The 12,757-nt window shown below is 39.4% G+C and overlaps 1 protein-coding gene across 12 annotated transcripts in view; it reads left to right on the forward strand.

Moving 5' to 3' along the window:
• The window catches only part of Spata7 (spermatogenesis associated 7), a 45,483-nt gene that overhangs the window by 24,970 nt on the left and 7,756 nt on the right, over positions 1 to 12,757 (forward strand). For all 12 annotated transcript variants that reach the window (XM_006240413.5, XM_006240415.5, XM_063261533.1 and 9 more), the window contains 2 exons: positions 9,762 to 10,198; positions 11,633 to 11,699. In XM_006240413.5, coding sequence (XP_006240475.1) covers positions 9,762 to 10,198; positions 11,633 to 11,699 — 504 coding nt within the window. The remainder of the gene's footprint in view (positions 1 to 9,761; positions 10,199 to 11,632; positions 11,700 to 12,757) is intronic.

A 12,757-nucleotide genomic window follows, 5' to 3' on the forward strand; every position in this document is an offset into this window, starting at 1 on the left:
TAGTTATCTCTTTTTTCTGTATTCTAGCTTATAGAAGTTGGAAATTATTTGCTTTTTTTATAGGTGGTATTTTTTTTTATTTAAAAAAAATTTTCATACAATATATTTTGACCATATACTTCTCCTTCCTCTACCTCGTCTTTACCCACCCAATTTCATGTTCTCTCTCTCTCTCTCTCTCTCTCTCTCTCTCTCTCTCTCTCTCTCAAAAATTAAAGCCAACAACAAAGTAAAAATCAAAACAAGCAAGCAAACAATAAGACAAAACAAACCAAAGTGCACAAAAGCAGAGTGCGTTTTGCGCAGGCCGACTCCCAGGCTTGGAGTGCAGCCGATACGCAGGGTCAGTCCCCAGAACAGATTTCTGCCTTCTCAGCAGCGTCAGTTGCACATAGCTTCTTAGTTAAGGTAGAACTTGTGCTCTTTTTCCCTTCCCCATGCTGGGATCTTGTCTGGTTTGAACCTGTGCAGGTCTTGTGTGTGCTGTCTCTCTGTGTACCCTCCTTGTTGTATCTGAAAACCCTGTTTCTTTGGAATCATCGACCACCTATGGGTCTTAGCAACTTTCCACCACCTTTTCTTCACTAACACTGACCTTGACGGGAAGTGTTTGATAAATACATTCCATTTAGGACCGAGTGCTCTTACCCTCTGTACATTGTCCAGTTGTGAGTCTCTGGGTCAGTTATCATCTCTTGCAAAAAACGAGCTTCTCTGCTGAGGCTGGCTGATGCACTGATTTGCAGACTTCATACTTTTATTTTTCTCAACAGCTGGCTTTTTTATCTTCATGGAGTTTAACATTGAAATGTTCACTTTCGTAAACTTTAGTGCTGTAGGGACCTAACATGTTTCTTTCACCCAGTGTTGCCATGATCAGCTCAGTCCAGTGTTCTTTCCTTTCCAGCTTCCTCCAGATCACAGTACTCTGAGGTGATTATACCCATGCACATGGCAGCATGTATCTTTAACGCAAAGCCATCATTTGGCCAGGCGTAGTATATAGTGCATGCCTGTGATTCCAGCTAGTCAGGGCACACTCGGCAGGGCACACTTGGCAGGCTCAAGGCGACACTGGACAACGTAGTGAGGCTTTCTCAAAAAGTATGCCATAAAATTAGTAATTCTTTAATATTGCCAAATATGTTTTGATTTCACATAGTCTCATTATTTTTTGAGTTTGTTAGAATTGATATCTAGTTAACTTCAATTAATTGATATTTTTAAAAAATCCATAGTTTTCCTCCTTTTATACCTGTATAATTTATATGTGGGAAAAAATCTAAGCTAGTAATAAATCTTGGCTTAAAATTTTGCAGAATTCTAAAATGATGTAAAATTTCCACTGCAAACATGGGCAGGAAGTTAGGTCCCTAAGGCCTGCAGTCTCCACTGAGTGCCAGGGTTCAAGATGGGCAAGTCACCAGTTAGAGAACAGCATTGAGGGTGCCCGTGCTCTCACGTAAGTATTGGTTCAAGCCCTGGCGTCCATGGTATGGATAAGAAAAGGGGGGAAAGGAAGATGGGAAGGAGAGAAAGGAAAGAAAAGAGAAAAAAGCAGGCAAGCCTACTTAGCAGAACAGGTTCCCTGCTACTTACTGAGCACCAGAGAGTGTACTTTTAACTCTAGGTCTTTTCAGTACAAATGAAGCTGTGGTTTATCAGTAGGCAGTGAGAAAGGCTTGGGTATTGGAGCCATTCTGGAAAATCTGGACTAGTTTCATCCTTGAGAATTACTGAGGAGCTACAAAGCCGTTTATAGTTAGACACTGATGCTATCCCTTTAACAAAGATGACACTAGCCACAGTGACCAGCAGACTAATTATAGGACAGCTGCAGTAATCCGGGAAAGAAAGAATAAGACCTTATCCTGGACATTATAAAGAACACAAGGAATTCAAGGGAGGTTTATTATTATTTAGAAAGTGCAATTGCCAGGACTTGCCAAACTTGGAATCTGGTTTGATGATATGAACAGAAAGGAAGAAGAGAAAAAGATTCCCAGGCGTCTGATAAGGACTTTGCTAAAGGCATGAGTTTCTTGTTTGGCCTGCTCCGTGCCTTGGGAACACTGAATGCATTCAGGAGACATTGGATATAAGAATCTCTTTCAGGAGAGAAATCTGGGAGTCCACAGGTCGGGTTGAGACCTCCCTAGGCTGTTCTATAGCTAGAATATTTTTTTAACATTTATTTTATTATATGTGAATGTGTGAGTGCCTGCATGTATGTTATATTACCATACACATGCCATGTGCCCTTAGAGGCCAAAAATGAGACATTTGAATATAAAGTAAATAATTTCAAGGTAAGAATAGTTTATCAAAAAATTTAAATTATATATGTTAATATACTTTATGAATCATTTATGATAACATAAACAAATATTATTTAATGTCTATTTACTTTCACTTTAGTATCTATAATCCTATAACTTGCATACCTCCATGGTAGTTCATATATACCTTTATACATGTTTTATGGTTCCATTTACAATAATAGTAATTTTTAACTTGCCTATATTTTTTGCCTACTTTTTTTAATTGATTGAGTTATTTATTTTACATCCTGATCACAGCTTCCCCTCCCTCCTCTCCTCCTAGAATCTCCCTCTCACCTCACCTCCCCCGACTTCCACCTCTCCTCAGGAAAGGGGAGCCCTCCCATGGATGTCAACCAGCTTTGGCAAATGAAGTTGCAGTAAGACTAGGTGCATCCTCTCCTACTGAGGCTAGACAAGGCAGCCCAGTTAGGGGAAAGGGGTCCAGAAGTAGGCGACAGAGTCAGAGACAGCCCCTGTTCCCACTGTAGGAGTCCCACATGCAGTCTAAGCTACACAACTATAACATACGAGCAGAGGGCCTAGGTCAGTCTCCCACATGCTCTCTGGTTGGTACTTCAGTCTCTATGAACCTCTATGGGTTAGAAGATTCTATAGGTTTTCTTGTGGTATCCTTGACCCCTCTGGCTCCTTTAAACCTTCCTCCCCCTCTTCCATAGGATTCCCCAAGCTCCACCTTATGTTTGGCCATGGGTCTCTGTGTCAGTTTTCATCAGTTGCTGGGTAAAGCCTCTCTGATGACAGTTAGGCTAGCCTCCTGTCTGCAAGAATAGCAGAATATCACTAATAATGTCAGGGGTGGGCTCTCTCTTGTGGAATGGGTCTCAAGATGAGCCAGCCATTGGTTGGCCTTTCCCTCAAATTCTGTTCCACCTTTCACCCCTGGACATTTTGTAGGAAAGACAAATTGTGGGTCAAAGCTTTTATGGCTGGATTGGTGTCCTAATCCCTCTTTTGGAAGTCTTTTTTTTTTTTTTTGTTATTTTTTTGGAGCTGGGAACTGAACCCAGGACTTTGCGGTTGCTAGGCAAGTGCTCTACCACTGAGCTAAATCCCCAAACCCCCCCCCTTTTTTTTTAATACCAAGTTAAATATTGTTCTTTCAAGGTCTGTAAAGAACTGTTGGAATTTTGATGACAGTTGTGTTAAATCTGTAGATTGCTCTTGGTAGGATGGCCATTTTTATTGTTAATTCCACTGACCCATGAGCATGGGAGGTCTTGCTTTCCTTCATAGATTTGAAGTTCTTGTCACACAGGTCTTCTGCCTGCTTAGACTTACACCGAGATACTTTATATTGTTTGTAGCTATTATAAAGGGTGTTGTCTCCCTAATTTTTCTCAACCATTTATGAGTCATATATAGGAGGACTACTGATGTTTTTATTTGTAGTTGACTTTGTATCCAGCCGCTTTGCTGAAGGTGTTCTCTGGTGGAATTTTTGGTGTCATTTATGTATTCTATCATATCATCTGCAAATAGTGATACTTTGACTTCTTCCTGTCCAATTTATATTCTCTTGATTTCCTTTAGTTTTCTTACTGCTCTGAAACTTCAAGTATGACATTAAATAGATATTAAGAGAGTTGACAGCCTTGTCTTGGCCCTGATCTTAGTGGAATTGCTTTAAGTTTCTCTCCATCTAATTTGATGTTGGCTATCTGCTTGCTGTGTTTTGCCCTTATTGTGTTTAGGTATGGGCCTTGTATCCCTGATCACTCTAAGACTTTTTATCATAAGGGTGTTGGATTTTGTCTAAGGCTTTTTCAGCACACAATGAAATGATCTTGTGGGTTTTTTGGTTTGGGTTTTTTTTTCTTTCAGTTTGTTCATATGATGAATTACATTGAGGGAATTTTTTGTATGTTGAATCATCTCCACATCTCTGGTATGAAGCCTACTTGATCCTGGTGGATGATGTTTTTGATATGTACCTGGATTTGGTTTGTGACTATTTTCTTGAGTATTTTTGCATAAATGTTCATAAGGGAGACTGGTCTGAATCTTTCTGTGGTTTAGGTATCAGGGTGACTGGCCTCATAAAATGAATTTGACAGTGTTCCTTCTGTTTCTATTTTGTGAAATAATTTGAGGAGTATTGGTATTCACTCTTTTTTGAAGGTCTGGAAGAATTCTACATTAAAACCTATCTGGGTCTGGGTTTTCTTTTTCTTGGTTGGGAAACTTTTAATGACCACTTCTGTGTCCTGGGTTATAGGTGTATTTAGATTCTTTACCTGATCTTATTGTGATCTATCAAGAAAATAGTCCATTTCATTTAAATTTTTCAATTTTATGGAGTATAGGTTATTGAAGTAAAACCTAATGATTCTTTGGATTTCCTCAGTGTGTGTTTCTATGTCCCCCTTTTCATTTCTGAATTTATTAATTTGATTATTCTTTCTTTTAGTTGGTTTGGCGAAGGATTTGTCTATCTTGTTGATTTTCTCAAAGAACCAGCTCTTAGTTTTGTTGTTCTCTTTGTTCCTAATTGATTGATTTTAGCCATGAGTTTGATTATTTCCTGATAATCTACTCGTCTTGGGTGTGTTTGCTTCTCTTTGATCTAGAGCTTTCAGGTGTGTTAAGTCACTACTATGAAATCTCACTAATTTCTTTATGAAGACACTTATTGCTATAATTTTCCTTTTAGCATTGTGTCCTTAAGTTTAGGTATGTTGTGCATTCATTTTCATTGAATTCTAGAATATATTTAATTTATTTCTTCCTTGACCCAGTGGTCATTCAGTGGAGAGCTGTTTGGATTCCATGAGTTTGTAGGCTTTCTATTGTTTCTGTTGTTGAAATCCAGCTTCTATGGTGGTCTGATAAGAATCAAGGAGTTGTCTCAGTTTTCTTGTATCTGTTGAGACTTGCTTTGTGACGAGTATATGGCTAATTTTGGAGAAGGTTCTGTGAAGTGCTGTGAAGAAGGTATATTGCATTGTGTTTGGGTAAAATGTTCTGAAGATATTTGTTAGGTCCATTTGAGTCATAGCATCTGTTAGTTCCATTTTTCCTCTGTTTAGTTTCTGTCTGGATGACCTGTCCATTGGTGAGAGTAGCATGTTGAAACTTCTCATTATTAATATATGGGGTTCAATTTGTGATTTAAGCTTTTGTAAAGTTAAGAATGGGTACTCTTGCATTTGGGGCATAGATATTCAGAATTGGGATGTCATCTTGGTGTTTTTTTTCTTTTGATTAGTGTCTTCTATCTCTTGATTAATTTTGATTGGAGGTCTATTTTATTAGATATTAGAATGGCTACCAGCTTGCTTTTTGGGTCCATTTCCTTGAAAAATCATTTTCTCGCCTTTTACTCTGAGGTAATGTCAGTCTTTGATGTTGAGTTGTGGCTCTTTATGCGGCAGGATGATGGCCCCTGTTTTCACACCCATTCTCATAGTCTGTCTTTTTACTTGGGAATCGAGTTCATTGGTGTTGAAAGATATTAAAGATGAAGATTACTAATTCCCATTATTTTGATGTTGGTGATGGTACTGTGCGTGTGTGTGTTTTCCTCCTTTTGGTTTTGCTGGTGTGAAATTATTTATTTCCTGTGTTTTCTTGGGTGTGGTTAAGTTCCTTGGGTTGGAGTTTTCCTTTTAGTATCTTTTGTAAAGCTGGATTATAGATAGATAATGTTTAAATTTGGTTTGGTTTATCTTGTTTTCTCCATCTATAGTGATTGAAAGTTTTGCTAGTCTGAGTTGGCATGTGTGATCTCTTAGAGAGTGCAAGACATTTGCCCAGGTCCTTCTGGCATTTAAAGTCTCTGTTGAGAAGTCAGGTATAATTCTGATGGGTCTACCTTTATATGTTACTTGGCATTTTTCCTGTGCAGCTTTTAATATTCTTTGTTCTGTACATTTCATGTTTTGTTAATTATGTGGTAGGAGGATTATCTTTTTTGGTCCTATCTATTTGGTGTTCTGTAAGCTTCTTGTGTGTTTAGTATTATTTTATTTATTTACATTCCTGTTATTGCCCCCCCTCAGGCCCCCTCCCATAGTTCTTCATCCCATTCCTCCTCCCTCTTGGCTCCGAGAGGGTGTTCTCACCACCACCACCACCACCAGTCCTCCCCCTTCCCCGTGGCCTCATCGCTCTGGAAGATTAAGTACATCTTCTCCCATGGAGGACAGACCAGGTAGACCTCTGCTACATATGTGCCAGGGGCCTCAGACCAGCCTGGGTTTGCTCCTGGTTGGTGGCTCACCTCTGGGCGCTCCCTAGGGTCTAGGTTAGTTGAGACTGTTAGTCTCCCAATGGGGTAGTTCTGTCACTCTCAGCTTCTTCAGTCCTTCCCCTAATTCACAGGGATCCCAGACTTCAGTCCAATAGTTGGGTGTAAGTATCTGCATCTGTCTCAGTCAGCTGATGGTAGGACCTCTCAGAGAGAGAGATCATGCCAGGCTCTTGTCTATCTGTAAGCACATCATAGCATAGTAGTGTCATGCCTTGATGTCCCCCATAAGATGGATCCCAAGTTGGACCAGTCATTGGACCTCCTTTTCTTCAATCTCTTCTCCATTTTTTCCCTGAAGTTAGACAGGAACCATTCTGGGTCAGGAATTTTGACTGTGGGTTAGTAACCCTGTCCCTCCACTTGAGGCCCTGTCTATCTAATGGAGGTGGACTCTCTGAGTTCCCATTTGCATTTGTCTAAGCTCACCTCCAGTGAGTCCTGAGGTTATGGAAATCTTCTGTGATTTAGTTGAATATATTTTCTAGGCCTTTGAGCTGGGCTTCTTCTTCTATTTCTATTATTCTTAGGTTTAATCTTTTCAGTGTCCCACATTTCTAGGATGTTTTATGTCAGAAACTTTTAGATTTAACATTTTCTTTGATCAATGTATCAGTTTCTTCTGTCCTATCTGCTATGCCTAAGATTATCTCTTCCATCTCTTGTATTCTGTTGGTGATGTTGGTGTCTGTGTTTTCTGTTCTCTTACCTAAGTTTTCTAGCTCCAGAATTCCCTCGGTTTATGTTTTCTTTATTGCTTTTATTCCCATTTTTAGGTCTTGGTCAGTTTTATTCATTTCCTTCACCTGTTTGATTGTATTTCCTGTATTTCTTTAAGGGATTTATTCATTTCCTCTGTAAAGTCCTCTATCATCTTCCTAAGATTGGATTGAAGGTCATTTTCTTGTACTTCAGCTGTGTTAGGATATCCAGGGCTTGCTATAGGAGGATAAGTGGGCTCTGGTGGTGCTGTATTGACCTGGCTGTTGTTGATTGTGCTCTTACACTGGCCTTTAGCCATCTGGTTGACCCTGGTACCCAAAGCCTCCAGGAATGCAGGCAGAGCTGTGAGCTAGACAGGGGGCAGTTTACTGCTATTGGGTGTGCTTTATGGGGACTTGGAAGGCAAAGGATTCAGGGAGCAGGGTCTTAACTCTTTGTCCCTGGAATCAGCAGGCCTCTGGAAATCCAGGCAGAGTCATGGGCTGGAAAATGGAGCTCAGGGGACAAGGGTTCTGTTCACCACTGCTGGGGACCTGGTTTGTCTACATTTTTAATAAGTTTTTTTTTTTTTAAAGATTTATTTATTTATTATATATAAGTACACTGTAGCTGTCTTCAGATACACCAGAAGAGGGCATCAGAACTCTTTACAGATGGTTGTGAGCCACCATGTGGTTGCTGGGAATTGAACTCGTGACCTCTGGAAGAGCAGTCGGGTGCTCTTAACCGCTGAGCCATCTCTCCAGCCCCATTTTTAATAAGTTTTAATGATTAATGCTTTAGACACATTTAGATATCTTAAATTATTAACTTAGGTAGTATATTTTAATAATTGGGTGGATTTTATAGTTGACAGATATTTACTACAGTTATAGAATATTCTCACTAAAAAAAAAAGAGTTGCAGTAAAAATGCTGGCTTTGACCTCCTAATGTCTTAGCAGGTTCTGCATAGGATCTCATATTTCAGAACACATATCCTCACTGCCCATGCTGCCGTCCACTCATCCTGGCTCACCCTGATGTTGCTTTCAGGACCCTTCCAAGTGCTTCCCTTGCAGCTGCTGCAGTCCCTCAGATACTGTAATACTAATCAAATATTTGGATGTGTTCCGTGTTTGTGAATAGAGTATGAAATAGTCAAAGCAGTCCAAATAATAAAAATCAAGATCTATTCATTCTTTTATAAAACATAAATAAGTTGGAACTTTTTGTAAAACGAGTATTTTCACATAATCTGTACCTCACCTGGTCTTCAACTGAATTGAGTTTTCAACTGTTTGAGTATCTGACAGTTGTAAGATCTTGGTTCATCATTTCTTCTTCTATTGTCCATGAAAGAGATTTATTACTTAGTTGTTCTGTGCTTGACATGAACTTTATATAAATCCAAATCACAGAAACTGCATAACAAATCACATACACTTAGGCATTCAGTGGCCCCCCAGCCTCTGTATTTCTGTCCTTAAAGTTCTCTTTGGTTTTCATTTTAGTAAAACTTTACACTGATGGAATTTCCTTTTACAGTCAACCCTAATGCCCTATATATGTCTCCTTACTCTGGGTTTAGCTTACACCATTCCTCTGAGTATAAGTAGTTCTTGTGGTTATTAATTAATAGCTCTGCAGAATTCAGAAACTTCTCTCCAAAGAGACAAGCTCTTGTACACCAACAGTAACGTGAGGCTAGTTTGGGAGCACATTTAAAGCTAATGTGCTGAAAAGTAACATGAGGCCCCATGATTTAAGACAGAATACTCATTTTAGCTCATTTTGTCTTTTATTTTGGGAAAGAAAAGTTGGAAAGTAAATTGTGTGTCTAGACCTATTTAAGAAGTAGCCCACGGGGGCTGGAGAGATGGCTCAGAAGTTAAGAGCACTGTCTGCTCTTCCAGAGGTCCTGAGTTCCCAGCAACCACATGGTGGCTCACAACCATCTATAATCAGGTCTAATGCCCTCTTCTGGCCTGCAGGTGCATACATGCAGGCAGAAAACTGTATGATGTATACATAATAAATAAATGTTTAAAAAAAAAAAAAGAAGTAGTCCTAGATTTTCCTTACTTAGATATATCAGTTTGTAAGTTAGCTGACTTGTACATTATCAAGACAGGAGTTAAGATCTTAAGATTTCTTGTGCTACAAACAAATTCTAAAATTGATAGTTTTTCAGATGAATTTTTAAAACTGATAATATATGCTATTAAAGAGCAGATCATCTTGTATCTGTGGTTCTGCGCCCCCCACCCCCTTTCTAGAAGATACGGACAGGACTGGGAAGGTGTCTCAGTGGTAGAGCCCTTGCCTGACAGCTCAAGGCCCTGGGGTCTAGCTCCATAAGTGTGAGGGGAAAAAAGTGCTAAGTTAGAGCCAAGATACATGTATAAGTTAGTCCCAAGATTCCCCAGTGACAGTGCAACTGATGACTATCATGTCAAATGTTCTTAGCCCTCAGGGGAACCACAAGACCAGGATGTGTTAATTGAAGAAAGATTGACAAGATACCCATCATTTTCAAAGTCACTCATCCCTTCGCCAGAGGGACTACATCTAAGTCTACCTGAGTCAAATAAAATCCTCATGAATGGCACCCAGAAGTATCCCAGCACCGCTCCACCCAGGTACTCAGGCTGTGGACATGGCTATGACAGGAGGCCTAGGAGTGCCCACCAGTTCCAGGTAGTCATTTCCAAGACGCCTAGTGGAGATCTTTTGGAAAAGCACGCTGACCTCTTCTCTAACAACCAATCACCATTCACTCCACGGACTTTAAAAACAGAAGCAAAGTCCTTCCTTTCACAGTACCGCTATTACACACCTGCTAAAAGAAGAAGGGATTTCTCAGATCAGCGGATGGAGGCTGAAACCCAAACTGAATTAAGCAGGTTTGTATGCCGTGTCCAGAGCTGATGGCAAGGCCAGCAAGCCAATGGAAATGATTAATAAGCAGTATTTCCTTTTTGTTGTACACTTTATATGTCAGCCTTGAAATGTAGCTGGGCCTTCTCATTACAGTGAGTTCATAGACTTTCCCATAGGTCTTTAGGAGCAGCACAGGAACCATTAAACAACTATTAAGCTATTGGATTTGTTCAGTTCTTATAACTATGAGTGCTATAGGTTATTGTTGTAAACAGTTCCTGAACTTCGTATGTTTCTAAATGTTACATTTTCAGAGGAGTCTTAAGATATATTGCCAGATACTGTAGTTGTAGATATGTATTCATGGTAACAGTGTGAGACGGTGAAGCCCAGAGGGCAAGGAGAAGCCTTTCCAGTCCCCTGTGTCTGTCTCTGGCACAGGTTCACAGCTGATATGGTAACAGCTGCAGACATGGCAGTTGAGAGGACATCTGGAAATTAAGCACGATCTGCCTTCTCCTGTAGGAAATGGGTCATGATAAATATTAGTAAGTTTGCAAAGTGATTGAAATTTATTTTGTTCTAGGTTTTAGTTCAAGAAGTCAAACATTATAAGATTGGATTTTTTGTTTTGTTTTTGTTTTGTTTTTTTAAGATTTATTTATTATATATAAGCTGTCTTCAGACACACCAGAAGAAGGCATCAGATCCCATTATGGATGGTTGTGAGCCACCATGTGGTTGCTGGGATTTGAACTCAGGACCTCTGGAGGAGCAGTCAGTGCTCTTAACCACTGAGCCATCTCTCTAGCCCTGTAAGATTGGTTTTATGAGGGCAGGCAAGAAGAATGATATCAAATTCATCTGCAGTATTTAATTTTAAAAAGAAATTGGATCTCTAATAGATATCCACTGGAGAGGGACGAAGAAACCACTGCCATATTTGCCAGCACAGATAACTAAAACTGAAGAGAGACAGATTAGCATGGCCACTGGGCAAGCATGACCACAAACTGGGGGTGCAGTCCATAGTTTTAATGAACATGGGAAGGGACATCTAGGGAAGGAGGCCCAGCAGCCGCGGTGGGGAGGCACTGGCATTGGGGGGATGGGGGGAGACAGTAGACAGAATAGACTATACACTTGTTTGAAATTATCCCAGAACAAGTTTAATCACTAAGAAAAGAAAGATGCAGAAATTTTCGTATCTATAAATGTTACAGTCTCATTTCTCTTACCTCACTGTATATTTAACTGAAATCTACTTTTCAGGTAAGGAAAAGGAAACATGTGTGAACCAAGTCATATCTATTTTCAGATACATAATTCGAAATTAGACATTTTTAAAAAAGTAAATAGTTGGGATTTTATTCGCTTATACTGTACTTTTTATTCACAATAATGCTTGTCACTGTGTTTATAAAGAAGTAACAATCATTTCTTTGTAAATGTTGTAGCTTTAACTCTGAGCTTGGGACAGCTGAAAAAAAGAGCTCAAAGGATTCAGACATGAGCATAAAACAGGTACTAAATGGGAGATCTTTGGAGTAGGTGCTTTGACTTGTGTAGAGTGCACACAGCTATTTGGACTATCAGGAGTGATCTCTAAGAAACACTTATATTGTTAAATATAATAAAGTCAACGTGTGATCGTTTGCAGGTGGTGACCACGCTCTCTGAATGACCAGATGGATCCACCAAATCTAGGAAGTCATTTGTTATTAGCACCCAAGTGGTTAGCTGGCTGGTTGGCCAGCTAAATGGGTGGATAAATAAAATATAATAGTGACATTTTCAAAAATACAGATTCTGAGAAGCAGGCTTGACATTTGCCTATAATCTGAATGCGTGGTCAAGGTAGGAACCTGAGTTTGAGGCCATCATGGACTATATAGCCAATTCTAGTCTAGCCTGAGCTTAGCAAGATTGTATCCCAAAATAACCACGGACTGGGACTATAGCTCAGTGGTAGAGAAATTGCTTAGGCTGTGAAAGGCTGGGTTCAGTACCACCCCTGACAGACACAAAAAATATACAAGTTCCTAAAGGTGCTAACAAAGCCACATAGTAGTTTGAATTTTCAATGCCTGTAATTCTGTATAGAATTGTTGATGAGTATATTATTACAAGTCATACATCATATAGAATTAGTAGATAACATGATCTTAATGTTTGCCTTTACTTTTGTAAACTTATACTATTTATATTTTGAATGTTTAACAGTGATTTATTTTAACACATAATAGCTATAGATTTTTCAGGCAAACTCATTCAATGTGGGTAGTTTCAATCATGTATTTGTGCTGTAACTTAAATTTACTATTCATAAACATGGTTTGCATATTTAAAAGTCAAGCAAAGATTTAGAGATACAAAAACAAATTGATCATACTCAAACTTCTTTTTCCTCCTCTGAAAATGGGTAGGAAGTGATGGGTTTACATCTCAGTCATTGATAACTTTAGGGTCATAGAGAGACAATCCTCTGAGAGCCAAATGTCTTCCCACAAAACTCACTCACCTGCAGGCCGTGGGAGAATGCAAAGCAAGCAAAGTCCTAGCCTGGGAAAGGCTTCAGAAAT

The sequence above is a fragment of the Rattus norvegicus genome, chromosome 6, assembly GCF_036323735.1.
Source record: "Rattus norvegicus strain BN/NHsdMcwi chromosome 6, GRCr8, whole genome shotgun sequence".
Taxonomy (NCBI): Eukaryota; Metazoa; Chordata; class Mammalia; order Rodentia; family Muridae; genus Rattus; species Rattus norvegicus.